Below are 23,826 nucleotides of genomic sequence, written 5' to 3'. Positions count from 1 at the left end.
GATTGGTAACATCAATTTAAATCAGTAAACAAAGTCAGAATGACTCCTTAAAATAGTAGTTGAAGTCATGAAACCAAAGCATTTCAGAATAACTTGGAAGACGAAATAACATCAATCGTTGTTCATAATCCTTCGCTTTCTCCGTGGGTTTCAAATCTATCACCTCTATTGAGCCTACCTGAAGACCATCTTTTTGGGCCATGGATGTGGTGTCAGCACCGTTTTCTGATTCAGCTCGTTGGACTTTGATCCCTTTCCGTCTTCTATTGCTGCGGACCAATAATTCTCGTAAAATTTTTCTCCGGATGTTGCCTGAAAAAAATTGACAATGAAAGAAAACAAAGAAGAAAGGGAAAATAAGAATGAAAAAGCAAAGAAGTATCAAGATAGAACGATGAACATCAACTAATTAACACTCCCACTACTTCATCAATTATTGCCGCAAAATTATACAACCATATAGTTTTAGTTGTGCCACGTGTCTGACAAAGTGTATCCCAAGAAAAACAAATTAACAAATTTTGCTAGCTATACGACTTTCATCTATGGAAGGGTTAATTAAGAATCGTACATGACTTTAGACGCACTATTCTTTTTGGTGTATAAGCACTTTAATTAATTAAGAGCTAGCTAAAACAATTAGCAATTGGTATTAACTATTAAGGAATTATAGTAGCAAAAACATCTAGACAATCACAACTAAACATCTCCAACACCGTGTGGGGCGCAACTCCTCAATCCAAAGGTACTTTTTTTTTTTTTGAACAGCACAACTAAACCTGCAATTAATACAACAAAATCCCGGAACTCACTTATCCTATGTGTATGCTAGCGTCCGCCTTCCCCTCAAATATTCAACCATTGATGAGTAAAACCCACTACAGATTATCTTCCTATCATCTCCTTCCCTCTCACCAGAACTACACAGCAGCAATAGCTGGTGATCAGTGCAACCTTATTACAAGGTTGCAACCTCATTACAAGGTTACTAATTTGCAATTTGGTCTTACCGTTACTTAAGCCAATTAGCAAAGGCACTAGACATAAGGAATCATCAATTAACTCGTTATCGATCTAATGAAAGAATTTACTGCTTGGCTGCAAAAGAAAAGAAAGCATCTCTCGTGATGCTCCTAGGGTCATACAAGTACTACGTGCACAAATCTTCGTTTGCAATACAAAAACAGGGTGTTTCCGGGTTTAATGTAACCCGCGACCATGGCAGAGCTTTCTGATTGGCAAATCCATGTAAGTGGTCAACAACACACATTCTTTGTGAATGAGGTACCTCTAAATATCTCTACGTTCACAATTACACTTGCTCTTCAATTCAATGATAACTCAGTTTGTCTTCTTCAAATTTTGCAAAAAGTTATATTGAAATACTCTAGAAAATTGAGGAAACTCATAGATCAAGAGAAGAGAAGAAGCCAGACCAGGAATTCCGGAATTAAAATCTTTGATTTCCCCGGATGCCCAGATGGGTTTGAATTTGTATCAAGATTCTGGTCCAACAATGGAAAAATCACAACCACAGTATCAAATGTCTCTCTCCTTAAGTCTACCCCAATCTCTTGGAGCAAACCGAGAATTTTCTTGGTCTGGACTTATTAATGGAAGCTAGTTACGTCCTTTCATTGTTTCCTTAACAGGAGGAAATGTTGTTTTTGTAATTCATAATAAAGCAAGCTGGGACTGGAGGGTTATGTGGCTAAGGTCAAACATCATAGGGAGAAAAATGGACTTTAACCAAATATACATCTATAAACGAAGGTGGCCCTATGGTCTCTTTTCTCTCCGGCTCTCCCTTCCCTTCTCCTTCTCTCTCGTTCATCTTGTCCCTACCTCTCATAGTGCAAAATTTGTTGGGTCTTCCTCAGATATCGTCATGTGGTGAACGCACACCACTATCAAACATTCATTTAAAAAAAAAAACTAAAAATAAGAGCCCTACATAATTGTATAATTGTGAAGGCATTGGGGCACTGCATGTCTTGTCCATGTGCCAGGGGTAGGGCTACTTCTAATAATGGGCCTTACTCCCGAAAAACCCTCTCGAAGCAATATTAATTACTCAGGGAGTAAAACCATCATTGCTAAATCTATTAGACTTTTTATTCCATTGGCAGTACCATCATTGTAGAGAGGTATGGATTATGGCAACAGTACTGGTATGAAATCAACCAGTGCTACCCCTCCCATCCCGGGCAGGTTTTGTTTCTACTTCGAATTCGCAAATTCATCCATCTCAACCTTCTATTTCCAGGTACACGCGGCTGGTCTTATAACAATACAGTGTAATTTCCCCTTCAAATTTGTTGGTATCCCACGGTCACACAAAACTCTCATACCACTTCGCCACTTGAGCCATTCACCTTTGTACATGAGTAAACACATTCTTTGTAATCTCTCCATCCTTGCTAACAACTGAGCCAAGGTACTCAAGACTAGAGCTTTTTCATAACTCCTGATTTTGGAGGGACACTCTATCAGCAATTGTAATTGGACTACCACTACACTTGCGTTCCATGTACTAGGTTTTAGTCCTACTGGTCATAAACCTTTTTTATTCTAATGCTTCTCTCCAAGCTTCTATTTTGGGGCATTAACATTACTTGTTGTTTTATTTGCTAATACATTATCATTCACAAATTACATAAACCATGGGATAGCATCCTAAATATTTCTAGTCAATTCATCCATAACTAAGGCAAATAGGGAAGAACTCAAAGCAAGCACACCCATGATATAACCCTACTCAATTGTCATTGAGAATACACTTGCTTCTCCTAATAGGGATTTAGGAGTGGTGACAATACCTTCATACATATCCTTATAATATACGCCTAGTTAAACGACAAAAAACAAGAAAAGAAAGAAAAGGAATGCCATTGAATCACATTCAATAGGAATTAGGAAGGAATGCTAAAGTTTCTCAAAGGAAAAAATCTCACTCACCATGGTGGATATAGCAGGGAGGATAGGAAGGAATGCGACGGCAGCCTCAAGGAAATGGCCTTGACAAACGATGATTGTAGTCACAACAGTAGATTGGGCCAAGACCCACCGTGCCATAACCAAAGAATCCTGGCGAGTTGCTACCAACTTGAATGCAGATACGGCAGTGATAGATACGGCAGAAAGAGAACCAACAAAGAAGAGATTTCCTCCCACAACAAGGCCTGCTGCAATATGACTCCACCCACAAACGCAAAAGGCAGCATGTGTTTGATATTGCTGGCTTAATGCTTTTGAGATGAATTTCGCTAGCCGGTCAACGTTTTTGCTTAGCAATAGTATCATAGTAATAGTACAAGCAATGGTAACGGAGAAATAAATAGACTCCTCAGTAAACAAATTATTAGAGTCTTTGAACGTTGAATATGGAAGGCTAGATCTTCGAAACCATGGAACAGTAACTCAACAAGCCCCGTAAACCCAACAACAAACATTGATTTGAGCATAGTTACCAGGATGAACTTTGCATTATCATCCATTCTGCCTCGAATTCTGTGCTGGTAGTGGTTGAATAACTTAGGGCTTGGAAATTCAATGCAATAAATAATCAGTAAGAACATTTTCTTAATCGGCGATTTCTTATCAAAATTATATGAATAGTTCCACAAATCTTGGCAGTAACTCCATATACATACGTGCAATCTGAAAGGTTCACTGAATGAAATAGTTTGACCACGGAAGTTGGGCTATTATCTCATTCAGGTTTCTATTAAGGCTACGTAGAGCTTGAATGTGAGGCTCATCCTCCTCTACCGGTATAATTCTAGCAAAAGTTCCTTCTTCCAGATAGTCCACCACCCTATTTGCAGCTTCAAGCCCCGTGACAAAAGACTTCTCCTGACATTGAACAACAGAGTTGCACATGCACATATAAAGCAACCGACTATACCTAAAGGAGTTAACAAAAAGAAAAATTTATGAAAGAAGAGTTCAATGATTTTAATTAACCTGTGACCATGAGCCGTGTCGGGTTATTATCCAGTCTCCAGCCATGAACAAGTTCGGAAAAGATGTAGATCCCCGCATCATAGACTTGTATGAACCTTTGGAGGAAATAAAGGGAAAGAATCCAGAGAAAGCAACAACAAAGTGGTACTTGGACAACAGAGTTACATTTACATACTATGTATATACTAATTTACATATCCACTTTTTTTTTTTTCCCGAACCTGATAAATCATGGGGTGATTTAATTTTCAGCTTATTGGAGGACACATTATCTTGTAGGCTAACTTGAAAGTTTGAGTTTTCTTTTAAATGATATTATAGTCTGTATCTCATGTGTACAACCGAGGAAACCATTTTGGTCATTTTCCTTGCTTCCAAACATGAGGTTGATTGAATAAGGCAGCTTATGTCAGGGCGATCCATATCAGTACGTACAGGCATGTTTTTGTTAGAGCAATTTGAAAACATTATTTAGCAAAACAAAGATGCCTGAGTGTCACCTGGAAAAAAATGAGTCAAGGACTTCGGAAATCTTGCAATCTCTTTATCAATCACTGTCGCATCCTCAAAGTCTTTAATGCACTTTGAAAGGCATGAGATAGCTTTTGCAACTACATCCTCATCCTTCAGTGGCAACAACTCATTTGCGAGAAACTGTGTACAAGAGAAACATAAATTTTCACTCAGAACTGAGTTTGTTTACGAATAATCCTGTTTGCGGGAGGAAAAAAAGATGCGTACTTACAAAATCAGCTTGAATGACTGTTTCTGGATCATCTTTATGCTCATCGTATATTGTGTTCAAGTCAAAGAAAGTCCAACCATTTGAATTATCAAATCCAGAGCAGGCGTTGCTTGCAAATGGAATTTCAACCTGGTTTCATGCGCAGTATGAATCACCCATATTCTCCAAGATTTGATGCATACTACTACCGAAGAGGCAATGCCAACAACAAAAAACAACTATTCATTTCCTGGGTTTGAATTATATCCATTCTTTGTTATTTTTGTTTATTATTAGTATCGTGTAGTTTTATGAAAAGGAAGGCACACAAAATGGGCCTCTTGGCAGTTCAACCACCGAATTTGTTTAGGAGACACCACAACGAATGCTTCTGCTACGTGCGAAAACCAATGACCATTCCATTCTTAAAAGGGAGAAAAGAAATGAGATCACTGCACACACCTTCTTATCAAGCTTTAGCTTAACAGATAGCAGATCAATGCTAGCCAAGTTCAAAACCTTCAGAAACTCCTCCCTTGTACATAATGCTGCACTAAAGAACTAAATACCAGTTAAAGAAGAGAGCAAGAATTAAGTAGAACTAAATCTCTTATATACTGATTGCAGAAGATATCGATAGAAGTTAGATGGATTTTGTTCAACAAAAAGGAAAAAATTCTACCATTTTATATCAAGGCAAGAATAATGAAAATCTATACAAACCGACCTGTTCTGGATTATTTCCTGCAGAGTAGAGATTCCGACAGCCAAAATTACAGCATCAGCTTTTAGACTCTCTTTTCCACAAATTACTTCAGAGATGCACCCGGTTTCCTCATCAAAGTAGAAATCCGTCACTCTTCTGCCCTCAAGAAATTTACAACCTTGGTTTCTCATGGAATCCATCCATGGCTCAAAAATCTTTTCTCTCACTGTCCCACGACACCAGACCAAATCAAAATCTTTCTGTTGCCATCCATAAATTGAAATCTATAAATTCCTGCAGAACAGACCCACTAACAAGAGAAATGGTGGAATGAAACAGCTATATGCTGGTCAAAGTACCTCAAACTTCAACTAGTTTCAATACAAATTACACCAGTGTGTTAACTCACCAGTGGCATAAATGCTGGCTTGTGATGTCGACGCCAAATTTTGTTATTTGGTTCTTTCAATGCGCTTTAACTCAGCTGATGAGTGTATCTTATATTGAATGTTCTAATCTGATTTGATGACAACAAATAGTTATGACTAGACTTTTCCTTGAGTTGCATTGAGTTGGTAAGTACACATGTCACTATTATATTCTTCTTTTTCCCTCATAAGTCTGGTAAACAAGGAAATTATCATTTCACAACTCCTAAACTTATTTTCTTTTACAAACAGTAGAAAGTAAACTCAATATGGCTGTTCATAATTAAAACAACATAATAGCTAAAGATATAAGAAGAAGATCGTCCTTGGATTGTATAGACGAATCGTCTTTCCCTATCTCTATACAACAATCTGCACTGCCAATTCATATGCTGCTATATCCAATTCGAAAGAGAAATCTACACATACAATACTTTATTTAAGGACAAATGAGTAAACTTGTAGTATATGTTCGAAAAGAATAAAATTAAATCCACTCAAACCTGGTGAGCCAGAACAAAATAGTATAGCATTCCCAGAGTGGCAGCTGCACTACATCGCTCTGCTGGTGCAAACAATCCCACTTGAAGCAGTGGATTAAGAACATTCTCAAAAAGCCTCTCTGAGCAGCGAAATTGTCTGAAAAGCTCCCTTGCAGTAACTACGAAGTGAAATTCACACTGCTGAAATAACAATATCTCATCTAAAGAAGGAAGTCCCCAAGGAATATCAAAGAAACTCCAATTACTCTTACTTGGATCATATTTTCTCCAAGATGTGTCGGTGTTGTCAAAGTCCACCACTACAAACAGAATGCCAATATACACGTAATTAAAGCTTTTTTTTTTGGGTGGAAAAAGAGAGTATATCGTAGTTCCTTAACTATCATTTCTGAATTCTAACAGAACTAAAGGAGAGTACACCTGCAGCCATTAATGGAAGTGATGTCAATCGATCTACCAAAGGGAGTCGAGCGAACTGCGAAGAATTAAACCAAGAGTAGAAGCACTTATCAGATGGGTACTAACTTTTTTGCTTAGGAAGTTCCTCATATCTTTTAATGCATACCTCCGTGAAGAAGAGTGTCCCAAATGGAGTTGGCCATTGAGGTAAATCTTGGAATATTGGAAATTCAACCTGCAGAATGAAGCCTCTATCAACATATTGCAAAGCAGCACAACTTCAAGTAATATGAGACACAAATAACATGGGGTACTAAATTTCAGCACCACAACAAAGACAGTGATTATAACCATTGCAATTGGGGTATTGAAAAGCACAAAGATACAAAGTTACCTCCAATCCTTCTCCTGAATATTGTGCAGATTTTATCCAGTTCGTGAATGGTTTAATACCAAGCTCGTCAACAAGATTAAAAATATTTCGATAGGGATACCAGAAACCTAAAGATGAAGTATAGATTAGAGCTGGAATTCAAATCACGGCAACCAAAAAATAATAGTTTGATCATGTAACCAACAAACGGATTACACTTAAGAAAAGCTATAGTGGCGTCAAGTTGTCAATTATGTAGTGAACTGCTCTGGACTTAACAATATCCACATCCGACCATATCAAAAAATTTACTTCCTCCACCTGTACAACAAATATGAAGAGAATATTGGCATGTGAACACCGAGATTATAATTAAACCTTGGAAGCAATACTGTTGCTGAACTGAGGAACTTTTACTTTAACAGAAAACTCAACAGGGAAAATGATATCACGTCATATCATTCTACTGGAGTTTTCTTCTTAAATTTTCTGCAAGATACAAACTTTTCTACATGAAAAAGTCCCGCTGCCATCCGTTTCTTGTAATTGCTATTGCGAAGAACATCTGCTAGAACTGTCTAAAACTCCATTTTGGCGAATCTAAGCATACTAAAGCTTTTCCGGCCCATGAATCCTGAAATTGGTTTGCATACAGTCCTGATGATTCCTTTAAGCAACAAATTCTTATTGAAAGCAAAAGCCTCCGCTTAGCTTAAGTACCTGAAGCACACAGGGTGTTTGATTAATTACCTCTGATTCCAAAATCATCTGGACTACTGGCCAATCTAGTCAGTCCAGAGTCGTAACCGCCTTCAAGAACGGTTACATCAAAACCCTGATTATCAGATTACCCAGAATCAAATCAATTGTTACCATCCAAAGTTGAACTTAGCTTACATATATTCTCATACATATGTATACATAGATGTGTATATGGAGAGAGAAAGAGAGAGTGTGTGAGTGTGTGGTGGGGGACCTGTTTACAGAGGTGGTAAGCAGCGCCAAGACCAGCCCAGCCGGAGCCAACGACCAATACCTTTTTCTTCTTCTTATTTTGCACAATTAATCCAGTGGAATTTTGGGTTTGTTGGTCCTCTGCTCTACAAGAAAACCTACTTCGGTACCCACTTGTGCAGGTTGGAGTGACCCTCGAACAAGCCAGCATTTTTTCCCCTCTCCCCCTCCCTCTCTCTTTCTCTCTCTCTGATTCATACACAGGACTGCTAATAAACTCCCCAACGTGGCCAGGTCACAGATGGTATAGGTGTGCGAACATTCTGGCCACAAAGAAAAGGGATGTACTTTGAATTGGGATTTTGTCTTATATTTGATTATCCTGTGGTGGGGAAGTACCATTTCTCTCTCTAGCTTTCTGAAGACTTCCTCTTGCCATAAAATATGTTCAAGTAGACATTCAAAGTAGAGTACACTTTTTAAGGATTTTGTACCTCAAACAAGGAGGATTTCACAATTTCTATGGGAAATAATTTTGTCATTTTTTTTTAAAATATCATACATCTGTATTTATAGAAAAATGACATTAATAAAAAAAAATGACAAAATCAGCGACTTTTATTATTTTTCCTTTTTCTTTCCAAAATTGTACTCACAAGATTTGATCAGCACAGACGTGATCCCATCGAACGGTGGATAATTAACAGATGACGTCCCTTGTACGGTACTCCAATACCAGACATCAGCAAAATTAACAGCTTTTTGTATTTCTCGTCTACGCAACAGAACAGACCCAATAAAGTAACCCAATCAACCTCTCAATTCCCACCCTACACAACAAATGGCCACCACTTTCCCGGCGCGGGCCATCCTCTGCGGCGGCGGCACAACCACCACAGTCCGCGCACGGCGGCCGGAGACGGCTCAGATTGGCAGGACGATGACGGCGGCGAACGGCCAGCGGCGGTGGTGGAGGGCTGTTTCCGCCCCCTCCCGCCGCTCATTATCAACTACGGTTCTCCTCGCGGGGTTCCGAGCCGACGACTCGGCCCCGTTGGAGATGTCGGTAGAGAACGCGCTGAAGCTGCTGGGTTTATCGGAAGGAGCCTCTTTCGATGATGTACTTCGAGCTAAGAATTCGATTCTTGCCTCGTGTAAGGACGACCTAGAGGCAATTGCACGGGTGCGTTGCGTTATCATCCACTCCCAACTGGTTTTATTCTTGTGAACTTCTTTGTAGTTTGTTCTTAATAAAGTCCGAATCTTGCACTGGAAGCTAATTGCGCGGACGGTGGATTTGAGGGTACTGCCTGCTGGGTAGGGAAATTTAGCAATTGGGAACTGAATTTTGATATTTGTTAATGGGTTTCAACAGTAATAATACTGGCTAGTGGCTTCTTATGTATAGTTCTGTCTTTTCATTTCCTTTGGCAAGTACTTGAAGAAAGTAAAAACACCTTAAGTTGGGAGCAGAATTCTAACCTAAAAAAATCTTCCTTTCTTTGTTGGATTTGATTATTGGGCTTTGTAATTTAGGTGGAGCAATAGTTTTTGAACTTGAGCTTGAGCTTGATTGAAAAAGCTGATTTCTATCTGGGTGCTGAAGTTTAGCTCTTGCCTATGTTGGCCATTGAAAGACTGACTTTGGTATTACTGAAAAGAAGGAATCAAAATGAAGATGCGATGTGGCATCTTTCTTCCCTTCTTTAACCCAAGGGGTAAAGTGCAACTGCAATTAGGAATGCCTAACTAGGACCGCAGCATATGCGATTTAGGCATGAGCCTTGGTGCGTTTAAGCTTGGTAAGTTGTGATGCATTATGGAGACCTTCATTGTCACTGACGATGAGTGAACATGACAAGCTAACAATGACTTTTATGCATTTTTTTAATTTTCTTTCCTGTGTGTTTACTTCTGGTGGTGGAGGCAAACTCTGGCCCTGTAGTCTGTGTTTGTTGAGAGGTGAGGTGACAAAAAATGTGTCCAATTCCCCATTATTCTTGTTGATCTTTGTTAAGTTTTCTACATTATGTGATACTATTTTACCTCTTTAGTTACATTGAATTGATTCCGTCAAAAAGTTATGCCACAAGGATTATAAAGCTTTTGGCATCTTGACTTTAGGATCATGTACTACTGAAAGCCTGACGGTGGCTTACATATTCATAAGACATATATGCAGGGATTGTGACCCAACATTTGATGGTAGCATAGTATTCTGATTTCCATTAGAAGACACGTGCTTCTTTATAGTTCTTTCAACAATCTAATAAAATGTTCAGTTGTGGAGTTCCCTTTAGCAATACCTTGTTACTTATATATTTGTTGCCACAGGTTCTCTGAAAGTTCCATGGTTATAATGTTTTCAGGTAGAGGCTGCATATGACATGTTGCTTATGCAAAGCTTTTCACAGCGCCGAGCTGGTAAAGTTGTAGATAGTAATATTCGTTATGCTGATGTCAAACCTGTAAATGCCCCTGGGATGGGATCAATGCCTCGGTTGCTGCAGTCAACGGTTAGGAACTCACCCATTTCAATTAAAACACCGTCTAGTGGTGACTTGGGAATACAAGCAGGTGTATATGGAGCTTTAATGGTCTTAAACTATGTCAATGGAGCCTCTACATTTTCCTCGGCAGGTGCAGCTGATGTTCCTGGGCTGATCTTGGCTTCTAGTTTTGGAGCATCCTTATACTTCATGACCAAAAAGAATGTAAAGTTAGGTGAGTAAACTTTCTGAAATGTTGGAGGAAGAGAACATCTGATCTGCATGAAACTCTTGAAATAATTGTGACATTGTGTAAACCTAAGTAGCTTCCATTTCTATTAAATTTCTTGGTTGTGGAATGGAAGATGTAAAAGAAAATGTCGCGGTAGCCTATACGAGGATTGTACTATTTTAGCTGTTGGAGAATAGTTTTTGATTGTCTGCAGTAGGGCTAAACTGAACTATGTGAAAAGTTGAAATGGTTGTGATCTGGTTTTTGCTTATTTTTTTCCAGGGAAGGCAACTTTAATTACCATAGGGGGCCTTGTAGCCGGTGCTGTGGTGGGATCAGCTGTTGAGAACTGGTTGCAGGTGGACATTGTCCCGTTCTTCGGCATACACTCCCCTGCTGTGGTAGTCAGTGAATTTATACTCTTCTCCCAATTTTTGGTTTCCTTGTACTTGAGATAGGATGCAATTAAACGTAATCATTGACTAAAATGCTAGACCTGTAATCACTCATTTGCACGATTGTAAATGTACATCTTTAGAATGGTTTATTTCCTTACAGTGTACAAAGGGAGTGTTGAAGAAGTAAAACAATTTAAGAAAGTTGCTTTTACGTTTTGATTTACACCTATAGCTTTTATTCTTGTTCTTTTGGCGATTCCATCTCTGCGTAGTGCGGCTAGTGCCTTCCAGTGTTGGAATTCGCGGCTTCCCCCGTTTGACATGTTCAATTTGCAATGGAAAAAAGAAAACTGATTCATATAGTCTATCCCAATTGATCGGGACTTTAAGGCTCTGTTTGGCTTGGTCATCTATTACCTGAATATAGGCCGATCAGGCCAACTCCAAGGATTCCCCTCCCCCCGTTTTTTGGTGTCTGTACTTTTTTTTTTGCTCGGCTGGTGTCTGTACTTTTGCAATCAGAGTTTTTTGTTGATTCTGAGATGTTGCTGCTATGTTGCTACAAAAATGCTACACACACAACATCTCCCACACAACATCTCACACAACCGCTGACGTCATCACGACGTCATCATAAAACGACGTCGTTTTGATAAAAAAAAAAACAACCCACGCACAGTAATGCTTTCCCTTCTTCTTCCGAGTTGAGTTTTGTTCACCCTCCACTTAAGAGGGTGAACATTACCCTTCTCCTTATTGGTTAAAATGGTGTGGTCCCCATCACAAAGTGATGTCATACTTACCAAAAAGTGTATTGCATAATAAGCATGACATCACTTTGTGGTGGGGTCCACACCATTTCAACCAATAAGAAAGAGGGTAATGTTCACCCTTTTTTAAGGAGGGTGAACAAAATTGCACTCTCTTCTTCCCCTTCTCACTCAAAATACAGATCACAGTCAGACCACCACCACCATCGGCGACGATACACCCCGCTGAAGAAGAAGACTTGAAGATTCGATCTGTTTGCCCCAGTCAAAGGAACCCCGGTTGATAACGCCGTAGCAGATGAACCACGAACTGACCATATAAACCCTCAACCAAATCGGCTTAAATCAGTTCAAATTAAAACTCAAAAATCATCAGAAAATAGGAGGGAGAGAGAGAGAGCGGGGGGGGGGGCTCACACCCGCCTTTATTCGGACAAAAAAATGCCACCGCCATGGCTGCAAAAACAACAGTTGCCGTGAGAGAGAGAGGGAAGTCATCTTCCAAAACCCAAATTTCACAAGACCCGTTGATGAAGAAGAAGTCGCTGGAGATCGATCGAGAGAGAGATTGATGATGAGGAAATCGGGGGAGCAAAAATGCTACACACACATCTCTCATAGAAGCCGGTGGTGGTGGCGGGAGTAACAATGTCGAACTGTCCAGAAGCTGGTGGGGGTGGCGGTCGCCGACGGTGGGGAGAGCTGGGGTTGGGTTCTAGCGGTGGAGGTGGGAAGCGTGGTCACCGGTTGAGGTGGGAAGCATCGTCGCCGGTGGTGGTGGTGGGAGCCCCTCTCTCCGTTCTCCTGACTGTAATCAGTATTTTGAATGAGAAGGGGAAGAGGAAGGGTCCGAAGGGAAAGCGTTACTGTGCGTGGGTTGTTTTTTTTTTTTTTTAATTATCAAAACGACGTCGTTTTATGCTGACGTCGTGATGACGTCATCAGTTGTGTGAGATGTTGTGTGGGAGATGTTGTGTGTGTAGCATTCTTGATATTGCTATGCCATTGAACCCTGAACTTATGACGCACAAGTTCAATCTCATCTCCCCAAAACCATGGTAATTTACAAACTATTTTCCATTCATTTCCAAATAAATAATAAATAAACAGACGGAAACAAAGAAGATAGAACTAAAGTTGCAACTCTGAGAAACTCGGCCACGAGATGTGACTCTTCTTGTTATGGCAAGTCTACCATAATCTCCAAGATATTGTCTGAGAGGAAGCTATTAAAATACCTCTCCTAGTATTCTTACAAGATTACCCACTTCAATCCCCACCTTTACAAACTCTTATGGAATTATTGCCAGGTGAGGTGTTAGAAATCAGGAAACCTACAGCTCTCTCACCAACAAAATTGTGGGCAACCATTACAATCCATTTAGCTACCTACCAATTTAGCGGTGAGTCCACGATTTCAACGAAATTCAACTACAAATATGAATAAATATACAAATAACTGCTTCGACACAATCTAATGTACAACAACAGCCGAACCCAAAAACCCTAAAAAACCTTGACCAGCTTTTGAATGTCACGTGCTGCAATCTTCTTCATGTTTGGAGCCCTCTATATATCCGGGATTCCCAACCTTTTTCTCAACACTCTCTTTGTGACTCAAAAGGTCATTGTACATTTTCAGAGCAGCCTTCGAAAACTGTGTCAATGAATCAAAGACTCCACCAAAACCAGTCTGAAATCCGTTAAGTGTGATCCTTTGTGTTTCTTGCATGCAGTTATGGTGTTTTTCCTTCTCTAAATCGACCCTCCTTCTGAAGCCCTCCAGAATATCCTTCTTCTCTTCCAATAACTCAGCACGGTGCTCCATGACTAGCTCCAAGTTATGCTCCGAAAGCTTTGATTCAAAAGCCCTATTGTCCGCCTTCTGGAATGCAAGAATCTTTCTGTCAAGTTCTTTCGCCAAGCTCTCAACTTTCCTCATTCGATGTTGTTCATCGCCTTGCTGTACCCATAATGCCCTTATATCCTTTCCAAAGCTTTTCATAGAAAATGCAACTGCTTTATCCGGCAACTTCTCCATTGAATTCAACCAATCGCGACAGATCACAAGCAACGTGGGCCCTTTGACCCGACAAGGTGGGGCCGAATTTGAACTCCTGCCCTTGGAGTAGAATTCAACTTCAGGGATGACAAACTTTGATAGCCATCCATGGAGAGCCTCGATGTATGCCTTTTGTGCTGCAATGTAGTCGATGAACCGTGCTCTCCAATTCTGAAGCTCCGCATCGAGTTGTAGTGTGGCAATTCGGTGGGAGTTGTTGCAGAATTTTGCATAAGAGGGACTTGTATAAGATTTCACTTCAAACATAATCTTGTTTTGGATCTCATGCGATTCCAACATAACCTTCCAGGTTCCCATCAGGCTGCATAAAGGGAAAGGGTAAATTAATGAAGGAAACCGGGCTTTTCAAGAAAGCAAAATTGTTTCAAAATCAGTTTCAATAAAAACATTCACAAAATTGTTTTCGAGTACAAAAGCATAAACGTTTTCATGTGTATTTCTCCTCGAGTATCTGGAAGCATTCTTTGACATTTTCCTAGAGTGAAGTTTCTCCCAAAAAGATTTCCAGAAAATGGTTGAAAATGTTGAAACATCCTTAAATGATAGGAAGCCTATAAGCCAAACAAAATCTCTTCAAATTTTCTGCAAAAACTGATTCTGGAAACAACAAACAATGCTTGCTTCTGAAATTTCCCTACCCTTGTAACAATTCAAGAATTTGGGGCTGCAATTCTTCATCTCTCAGTTTCTCAATTTGTTCTGAAATCGATTCAGCACTTCGAATTGCAACCAAGATCCTGCTATATAAATCTTTAACTGCAGCCCTGGTTTTGTCCACTGCAAGTCCATCTCCTCTAGCATCCTGATTTCTTAGTTGAATGCATTTCTTTTCATAAATTTTCCAGGTGCTATCTCCAGCCTGATGAGCAAATCTAAATTTCAGTTCTACTAGAAGAATTAGTATAAAGGATTGCATTTTATAAACAAAATAAAAAAAGAAACCTCCAGCCTTTGCTTACATGGTGGACAATGTAAACACAAAGATCAACTTCTGAAAGCAAACACGCTGAACAGGGGAAAGAACAAGGCAGGCATTTTCAGCCTTTTAAACTTCTTTGTTGTGCAATAAGGAGGTACTCAGTACTCCTACTCTATATGCCTACATGCAATAAATATCACAGATGCATACTGATCGCTTGGACACTGTAACCTAAAAAACACTGCAAGCATGATGCCTATCAAAAGAACATGTTGTAAAACTTAATATTACAAGGTAGTGGACAACTGGCTTGGCAAGGAGACAACGTCAAAATCAACAATGTTTTGTCAAGAGACAAAGGCATCGTGCTCAGTTCCTTCCAACCGACAAAGCAGTCTAAAACATATAGATGCTATCAGCTTTCATACTTTCAGTTCACATTTTGTTGTTCTGGTAAGATAAAATCAAGTAGCATGGCATAAATTAATAGCTAAACGACAAGAAGGAAGAATCGAGCTGAGCAACTACACAGACAGTATGGCCTCTACTCGATTATACTGTTCTTAGAACAATTCAACTTCCCATGTCCCACTACATGAACTTCTACCTTTGTAATGATGATGCTCTTGTCAAATGTTATGCTAATTATAAATATGGGTCCAGGAATCCAAACATGTCCAGCTTGAAAAGGGTTTGTTCTGCTACATGATGGCAGCCTGCAAAAGGCCACATCTTTGGTGCATTCGATAGGATATTGTGTAGAAGTGATTGAACTTTACTGTTTCAAGTGATATGGATTACAACTTACTCTATGTTATTAGGGTTGAGATACAAGAAACATCTTCTTTTGCGTTACTTGAGATAGATAGGTATCAGTCATAACGATCTCATTTGGCATTTATTCTCGATCATTATGGGCGTCTCATTGCCATAAATATAATCATATCCAAGGGAAACATATATTACATAACAACTACATTAATTGACTATTTTTAACATGCTTAGCAACAATACATGTTCCTCATTCTATATATCCCTGGTGTCTCATTGCCAAGTTGTAAAACTGGTACTGTTAACATGATGTTTGGTTTGCTTGTGAAGTTACTTCAAGTATTTCACAAAGAGGAACTAGGATGAAGTCATGATAACTGAGTTTCATTGAACAGTTTACGCCTTCACGGTAACAGCGATTTACCTTAACCTCTTCGTAAAGTTTCTTCTCCCAAGCATATAGCCTTCCCAATGTCAGAGAATGGCTTCCTGATTCCATTCCTCCATAATCGTCAAAGAGATCGTTGTTAAACTCTGTCCATGTTGAAGAGCTTTTGGAACTAGATGCTACAAGACTTTTACAGGATGAAGATCGAGATGAAGTGGACCGCCATGCGATGGCTTGGATGAGTTTTGTTGAATTCTCTGCATCCAAATAAGATGTTGAAAAAGTGATTAAGCATAAAGGCACCTAAGGGTAGGATTTTATGGGGAAAGTAGAGGGGAACTATGTAAGAAGGGCACAAAAGTGTGTGTGTGTGTGAGAGAGAGAGAGAGAGAGAGAGAGAGAGAGAGAGAGAGAGAGAGAGGGATCAAAGCTTGATATCATCAGTGTGAAACGAACAAGGTTTATGGTACACACCTTCAAGGTAAACCCAATACCTGTAACCACCAATAAGGTTAATGGTACATGATGTTGTGTCAACAAAAAAACCTCTCCTCCAGTTTAAGATTCTAAAAAGGGGAATTTGGAGCTTTTCAACATCATTAGATGCAATGCAATGCAAAGTTAAGGCAGAAGAAGCACATTATGCAAAGCTTAACAAAAAGTTACCAACTTTCTCAGAAAGACAATTGGGTAAGTCCCACCTTATCAGATCCTTTTTCAGAAAAGATGTCACAGTGGAGCAACAACAACCAGACCTCAAGGGAAAACAAAGGATTCTTAATGGGAGAAAACTTTTGATAGCAAGGTCCACATAAGTTGCCTAAAAGCCACAAAAGCAAAAAGCTAGAGGAAGGAAATTCGAGCTCAATTAGAAGAAATTCTCTTTCCAAGTTTTAAGGAAAGACGATAGACATAAGGCCCACAAATATCCTAATTACGACTGTAAATGGATCAAGGTTTGTGGAGGGAAAAGAAAATGTAAGGTATTGCTCTTCACAAATTTAGAATATTTTCTCGTTTTCACTTAACAAATCTCTCTACAAATCCCCCACTCAAACACACCGACACTGTAAAGATGGATACCAGAAAGTACCAGTAATGGAAGCTATTCAGAGTGAGAACCAAGATCTAGAGCCACAATTAAAGAAACTCTTATTCAGCTTTATTGTATTGTACTATATTAAATGGAAGTGAAGTCATGTGGAGTCAATAGAAAAATACAGGAATTCAAAGGCAACTGAAGATCATTTTCAAGAGAGCAGAAGTTTTATATCCAGAAAATAGCATGCAGACAAGTACAACGACAGAATCCAAATATTAAAATCTGGATAGCTCTATGTTATAATATGAAAAGAGACAAGAACAATGCTAACCTTTTATTTCCTCCAGGCCAGAATGCAAATGCACCCTATTAGCCTCCAACATTCTGGACACATCCTTGCCAGAATCAAAAGCCCTAATGAAATGGTCCTCAATATCCCTCAATGCTTCCAACAACTCCCTCCCTTTCGCTGGTGTATCAATTACTGTTAAGCCCTTCTGCTCCTCCCCATTTCCCACAACATCCACTGATCTAACAACTTCAACCCCACCACTCTCTACATGCCCTCCTCTTGCATTCTCGCTTTCTTCAGCCACCACCACATTTTTTACTTCTTCCTCCACCCTACCCCCTTCCTCTTCCAACTCTGGAATCCCTTCCTCTTCCCTCACTACCCTCAAATCGTCATCCGAATTACGATTGTACCCGCCTATTACCTCTGGCCTTACACCATCAAAAGGGTTAAAGAAATCCCACCCAAAATCCCTCTGTGGTGAAGGTATTGATGGAGGCATTTGCATGTAGAAATACCCAAAACCCTCTTGTTGTTGTCCCTCCATTTTTTCTTCTCTCTCATCTTCTTCCTCTGAAGATGTTGAAGACCCACATGATTCACAGCCGTTAATGGCTGATTGGGTGGGTTCAGAAGGTGTTTGTTGAAGGAATAATGGGTTTGAGACCACATTTTCTTTGGGGGGAGATTTTGGTGGGAAAGTGATGAGAAATGGGGAAGAAGGGGAAGAATGACGAGCAACAAATAGCTTTATACCAGCTGAAACTCCATAAAGAGCTTGACAATACCTAGCGTGTGCATCAGCAAGTGCATATCTTCTCTCTACGGCTAGCTTCAGCTGATGTTTTCTCTCTCTACAAATAGACACTACTTCTTCTTCTTCCTGTAGTTTGGAGGCAACACACCCCATTCTCTTCTGTTTTTTTTTTTTTTTTGCAAAGTAAAGTAGGAGTGAAAGCTCTGCTTTTGAAGAAGGGGCAAGAGGAGACTCTAAAAAATGGATTTTTTTTTGTGTGTGTGGCCCTTTTTGAGAAACGCGTGGAGTTGTGGGGTTTTGTGTAAAAATGGGTGCTTTTGTTGGGTTTTGACTGAGATTTTAGAGAGAAATAGTGAAATGGGCAGATTTCAGAGAAGTCTTACCACCCCATTCCTTGTTTCTGATCAGAAGAACAACCCTTTCCCTGTTTTGACTCATAACTAAGTGGGTTTCTAGTAAAATGGCAGTTTTTGGGCAGAGATTTAGAGAAACCCGTTTGGCCATCTCATCTCTTGGGAAACGAAGATGTGTTCATGCCATAAATGGAGTTGGTCAGAGAGAGAGAGAGTAAAGTTGGGTTTATGCTAAAATGGAGGTGGTCAAATGGAGATGCTTTCACATAGAGGAGAGAGGGAGAGAGAGAAGGAAAGGTCTGTTCTGAGTTCTCTGTTTCTTTCTCTCTCTCCTTTTTCCTCGTTTTTCGGGTTTCTTGTCCAAACAAGACTTGAAAATAACAGAAGCTCTGTTGGTAATTTTGAGGCTACTTATTAATGGCCAAATCAGAGATAAGATTTTTTTTTTTTTGATTGGGAAGATTGAATTAATTAGACCATTTTTCGGGTAATTTTGAGTATAAAAAAACTATTGATAGAAAAATTGCAAAGATAATCATAGTTTGACTGTAGTTTCTTATGAATAATCTTCTGAGTTTGGTTATTCAAATAGAAAAAATCCTTCGATAATAGGAGTAGTAATCCAAAAAAGTGGTATATTTATATTTATATATTTATTGGGTGAACTGGAGAGAGAGAATGGGCGATGGAGAGAGAGAGAGAGAGAGAGAGAGAGAGTGGCAGAGGAATCAAATGGAGGTGAGAGGGGCTCGAGGAAGAGATTATGGTATTGGTGCCTTGTGTCTGGTAATTTGGTAATACCGCTGAATAATACAGCCCTGGGCAATTCATTTGAGTAGACAAGGGGTTTATTTCTCTGTGGTGAAAATATAAATTTGCTGCTACATTAGGAGCACAAAAAATTAGGGCGCCGCTATTCGCAACTCTTTATTTTCTCTCATAGCCCACTATATTTCGGTAAATAATTGTTGAAAATCATAAATAACATTTCGGTAAATTGCTGTTGAAAACAAGATTATATTTCAATAACTACATATCGAAAATATGTTCAACTTTTGGTAAACAACTGTCGAACATGCATTTTCGGTAAATAGCTGTTGAAAAAAATATTATATTTCGGTAATTGGATGCTGAAAATATATCTCAATTTCGGTAACTAACTGTCGAGTATAATTGAAAATTTTTAACGGACTATAGGAGGAAATAGAGGACTGCAAATAGCAGCGCCCAAAAATTATTGAATACCCCTAAGACACCGCCACGTGATGTTTCAAGGCATTCTTTAACCGCAAATTTTTGTGGGGTCAAGATCAAGTGCGAGGATCCTTCTTAGCTCTAAACCTCGCCTTCAAATATAAGGTTAAGAAAACCCCAAACGTAAGACTATGTCGTCGATAGCATAATAACTGGAAAGTCCGGGATCGTACCCACAGAGAATCGAAAATAGCTTAATCGGATTGTTGGTTTTATACGGTGGATTTCAGCGTTTGAGGCGATCAACTTGGTTTTGCTTTGAAATTGGAAATACTAAGAAAAAGACTAGAAAAGTGTTTTATAAACTAAAAAAGGCAAGTCTAGGGATCATCTATCCCTTAACAAAGGCCGTTATCGGTTCTCGAATATAACTCAAGTGAGAGTCACGACCGCGTGCTCACGCCGGAAGGATTTAGCTTTAACGACTACGATTATCAAAAGATGTGATTATTCGGAACTAAACCAACCTATTTTTGCTAATGTATCTAACACGTAGGAGGCCATGAGCCCTTAATATGTCGTTTGTCAAGACCGCTTGACTAAACTACATATCAAGGAGTTAACACCCCTCGCTTAGACCAAAATGGCTAGGTTAATTTAATTTCGAAAATCATGATTTTAAGCACGAGAGTTCGAGAACCAAACAACAACCTAAGTCATTGGGAAATATTAGCCCAAGACTTAGCCAAAAGACTACTCAACCATAGTTAAAATACTAAACATGGTAAGAAAATGAAGCGAAATATTTAACCGAAGAAAACGTAAATAAACTTAATTTATGCAAAGATCCAAAGCGTAGCTACAATATTAATAAACGATAAATTAACATATGACAATTATCTTAAGAAGTTCTTGAAGGAAATTACTAGAAAAGCTTGAAAAATATTAATGGAGTTCCTAGAAAGCAAGAAAAAAAACTTAGGCCTAAAAAGACTATAAATGACCGTCCTTTCTATAAAAGGCATACAAGCCTATTTATAGGAATCTAAAGTTAAGTTACACAGGACCAAAAAAGTCTCTAAAATATCCAAAAAAACATTCCATAAGTGGAAAACTTTTCATAAATGAAAAATTGAAAAAGTTAACAAAAATCTGCAGATTTTTTCAGGTTGTACCGGTACTGAAAATGCCTCAGTACCGGTTCAAGGCCTTCAAACGGGCTGGAAAAATCAATCTATGGACCCCTTGTACCAATACTAGGAGTTGGCCAGTACCGGTACATGCTTGACAGATTTTTTTGGCAACTTCGCGAGCTCGCTCCGGGCACTCGCGAACTCAGATTTAGGTGTTCTTTGGATCGTTGGAAAGCTTGTCGAGTCTACTTTCTAACCCAAGTGGTTTGGATCAAAAGTAGTTTGTACATAAAAAATTATGACAATTCTACCCTCAGCTGGTCGAAAGATGAATTGCTTTAGTAAAATCCTCACATGTCCTTCATTTCCCTTGACCCTTGGGCGACCCGAGCAACCTTCAAACCGTCTTTTCATGACTTTTTGGGCACCACCACAGGGTGGCACGTGGCCTTGAGCACTCGGTTGCATCCGGAGCATTCCTTAGCGTTCAAACACACTTTATTTATACGAATTACCTGAAACATACAAAAACCTACCTTACGTGCAATATCGCATAAAAACGACAACATATATGTACAAACACAACATACTAAAGGACTGAAGCACCAAGAATATGCATTATTGGGTGTTTATCAGATCACATAATAATGTATGTTGCGGGGAGGCTTGGGGCACCACCAAGGGCACTGAATAATCTCTCATCGCTTCTCAATAATCTTGTACTCCCTCCGTCCAGATTTAATTGTCCCTCGTTCGATTTTAACTGACTAAAAAATGAGTTATATCTTTAAATCCGTAATTGATTTTATATTCAATATGAACCTTATTTGATAGATCTCGATTAGTTCTATAAAATAATGTTTTTAAAATTATATAAAATATTATAAATTATGAGATATAATCGATTGAAAAATGACACGAATTTTCAAAAAAGACTATTAAATCCATACTGAGGGAGTATATCCCAAGAATGAGATTCACAAACTCCACATATGTGGTAAATAAATGTGACGGACACCACGCGATGTTCCAAAATCATTGGATAATTACTCGGTGAGGTTAAGCCATCAAATCTTTACTTTTTTGATCAAATCCCGGACCCCATTCGTTTAAGGGTTTTAAATTTTAGATTTTAAGTATTATTTTATTTTCTTCCAATAATTACTCTCATTTTTCTGTCTATATCTCTCAAATCATTATCTTTATTTTCAATTATTATTTTATTTCTCTCTGGATTGGGGATTCCTGCAGTGCGGCCGACACTGCAGGGCATGTAGGACAGCCGATTCAGCCGTTCATTCTTTCACCGACGACTCGGATTTAATCCGAACTCCTATTGATCCGAGCCGTCCATTGTTTGGATTAAAATCCGAGTCGTCAATTGCCGAGATGGGAGGCCCGGATGCACCCTACAGGATCCCAAGATCCATTTCTCTTTACACTCATTACATATAAATCAAAATCCAAAATTCCAAAACGAACGGGGTCCGGAGTTGCAAAATAAATCATCAATAACCCATTAAATATTACTCTGTTGATCGAATTCCAGAGTTGCAAAATAGAGTCGATCTGTTCATCTTATAATTCGGCATTCACAATAGAGGGATAGTAGTGTACATGATAAGAAAACATGAAAGCATCCATAAAACTGGAATGAACGGTTCATTCACTACATTGGTAATATACTTTTTTAAATCCCGTTTTTGTTTTCAGCATCTCAAGTTCCTCACTTGTCAGGCCCCCCTAAGTAGGTCTTATCGCGGAACCCACTCACACTTCTAGTTGGTGTCGGCCCATTTAAGTACGCTTAGCTCGTCTCATGTGAGACCCGTCTAAGCACAACAAGCACCTCAAACTCCTCACTTGTCAGGCCCACCTAAGCAGGTCTCATCGTGGGACCCACTCATACTTCCGGTTGGTATCGGCTCTGATATCACCTATAACGACTCTTGTGAAACTTACCTGCTTATCTTTATCAGAAATCTAATTACATAGCTCAAAAGATTAATATCAAATCATATAGTAGCTCATCGCGAATCCTTATATATTATATATACATTCGTTTTCCAAATTTTCCGGATCCCATGTGGGACAACTTTTTGGGTTCTCACACTAATGCTCCCAATTCTGTTATTTCATCAGCAGCTTACTAGGAAGACTAATTCTAGTAGTAACCAACTTGTGTCTTCCTAATATGGTGTTGTCACGCAATCTAGAGCTGCGATTGATGTGATGCGTTCTGGATTACCATTCTGTTTTACGAGAAAAGTTTATTCTCTCACAATACATCATTTTTAATTCAAAAAATAAGTACTCATTTTCCCTTAGTAGAATCAGGGATTGGTGTACTCTTTCTTGTTGGATTTTATAGCTCAAAGTACACACACTAAAACTTCATAAAGAAAAAACTTATTACCGAGCATAATGAGGAGTGCTTTCATATGTTTTTTTTTTTGGCAGACGCTTTCATATGATTAGGAAGAGTTAAAATGATGGGTTTGTTGTTTCGAAAAAAGACTGGTGCATAATGGGAATGGGCAAGGCCTATTGGAGGTTGATCGAATGCCTTGGAATTTCCAAGACTGATAAAAATTTGTTGCCGGGATAGTGCCAATTTCATGCACCGGAGTAAGAATATTTATGTCGTGCATTGAGGTCTTAGCTACATGTCATTTCGAGGAAGAAACTTTGCAGCAGAGATCTCAGAGCCCGTTTAGACACCACTTGTACAAGCGCCCGTTATGTTCTTTTATTTCCTAGATAGACTAGATAAATTTGAAAATGGTGGTCAATCTTGGAAAATATGTACCAAAAAGACGGCATAGAGTGTCTAATACATTCTCGATCTACTCGAAAGAGTAAATCTCTCCGAATCATCTTTTGTTTTGCAAATCAAGTTTGTAAATGAGTCATTTTAACAAAATCGAAGCAAACAAATTTCAAATGTTTTTC

At 39.1% G+C, this 23,826-nt stretch overlaps 3 protein-coding genes across 3 annotated transcripts; 1 reads left to right on the top strand and 2 right to left on the bottom strand.

Moving 5' to 3' along the window:
- Window positions 1-158: 158 nt before the first annotated feature.
- Window positions 159-8,502, bottom strand: LOC131307742 (uncharacterized). Its single transcript, XM_058334404.1, has 14 exons — window positions 8,076-8,502; window positions 7,850-7,934; window positions 7,121-7,227; window positions 6,893-6,961; window positions 6,748-6,802; window positions 6,579-6,626; window positions 6,328-6,485; window positions 5,418-5,656; window positions 5,153-5,243; window positions 4,712-4,840; window positions 4,467-4,620; window positions 3,967-4,061; window positions 2,959-3,855; window positions 159-312 (listed from the first exon to the last, which is right to left on the bottom strand). The coding sequence occupies exons 1-13, from the start codon at window positions 8,262-8,264 to the stop codon at window positions 3,670-3,672; spliced, it is 1,605 nt and encodes a 534-aa protein (XP_058190387.1). The 5' UTR covers window positions 8,265-8,502; the 3' UTR covers window positions 159-312; window positions 2,959-3,669.
- Window positions 8,503-8,698: 196 nt separating this feature from the next.
- Window positions 8,699-11,395, top strand: LOC131307741 (protein CHAPERONE-LIKE PROTEIN OF POR1, chloroplastic-like). Its single transcript, XM_058334403.1, has 3 exons — window positions 8,699-9,236; window positions 10,423-10,777; window positions 11,057-11,395. The coding sequence occupies exons 1-3, from the start codon at window positions 8,895-8,897 to the stop codon at window positions 11,230-11,232; spliced, it is 873 nt and encodes a 290-aa protein (XP_058190386.1). The 5' UTR covers window positions 8,699-8,894; the 3' UTR covers window positions 11,233-11,395.
- A 1,684-nt stretch (window positions 11,396-13,079) lies between these two features.
- On the bottom strand, window positions 13,080-18,923 carry LOC131307740 (protein ALTERED PHOSPHATE STARVATION RESPONSE 1-like). The gene is made up of 4 exons (XM_058334402.1): window positions 17,477-18,923; window positions 16,140-16,360; window positions 14,664-14,884; window positions 13,080-14,326 (listed from the first exon to the last, which is right to left on the bottom strand). The coding sequence occupies exons 1-4, from the start codon at window positions 18,345-18,347 to the stop codon at window positions 13,477-13,479; spliced, it is 2,163 nt and encodes a 720-aa protein (XP_058190385.1). The 5' UTR covers window positions 18,348-18,923; the 3' UTR covers window positions 13,080-13,476.
- Window positions 18,924-23,826: the final 4,903 nt, after the last annotated feature.

Source organism: Rhododendron vialii, chromosome 11a (genome assembly GCF_030253575.1).
Source record: "Rhododendron vialii isolate Sample 1 chromosome 11a, ASM3025357v1".
Taxonomy (NCBI): Eukaryota; Viridiplantae; Streptophyta; class Magnoliopsida; order Ericales; family Ericaceae; genus Rhododendron; species Rhododendron vialii.
The sequence above is the reverse complement of the archived record's forward strand: the minus strand, read 5'-3'. Positions and strand labels throughout refer to the sequence as shown.

Excerpts from the sequence above, each read along its gene's own strand:
- LOC131307742 (XM_058334404.1), bottom strand. The coding sequence starts at position 8,264 with ATGCTGGCTTGTTCGAGGGTCACTCCAACCTGCACAAGTGGGTACCGA. Across the intron at positions 6,962-7,120 it reads ATTCAGGAGAAGGATTGGAG|GTTGAATTTCCAATATTCCA; the intron begins GTAACTTTGTAT and ends TTCATTCTGCAG. Across the intron at positions 5,244-5,417 it reads CAGGAAATAATCCAGAACAG|TGCAGCATTATGTACAAGGG; the intron begins GTCGGTTTGTAT and ends TTAGTTCTTTAG.
- LOC131307741 (XM_058334403.1), top strand. The coding sequence starts at position 8,895 with ATGGCCACCACTTTCCCGGCGCGGGCCATCCTCTGCGGCGGCGGCACA. Across the intron at positions 9,237-10,422 it reads ACCTAGAGGCAATTGCACGG|GTAGAGGCTGCATATGACAT; the intron begins GTGCGTTGCGTT and ends TAATGTTTTCAG. Across the intron at positions 10,778-11,056 it reads CAAAAAGAATGTAAAGTTAG|GGAAGGCAACTTTAATTACC; the intron begins GTGAGTAAACTT and ends ATTTTTTTCCAG.
- LOC131307740 (XM_058334402.1), bottom strand. The coding sequence starts at position 18,347 with ATGGGGTGTGTTGCCTCCAAACTACAGGAAGAAGAAGAAGTAGTGTCT. Across the intron at positions 16,361-17,476 it reads TGGCCTGGAGGAAATAAAAG|AGAATTCAACAAAACTCATC; the intron begins GTTAGCATTGTT and ends ATTTGGATGCAG. Across the intron at positions 14,885-16,139 it reads AACTTTACGAAGAGGTTAAG|GCTGGAGATAGCACCTGGAA; the intron begins GTAAATCGCTGT and ends TTTGCTCATCAG.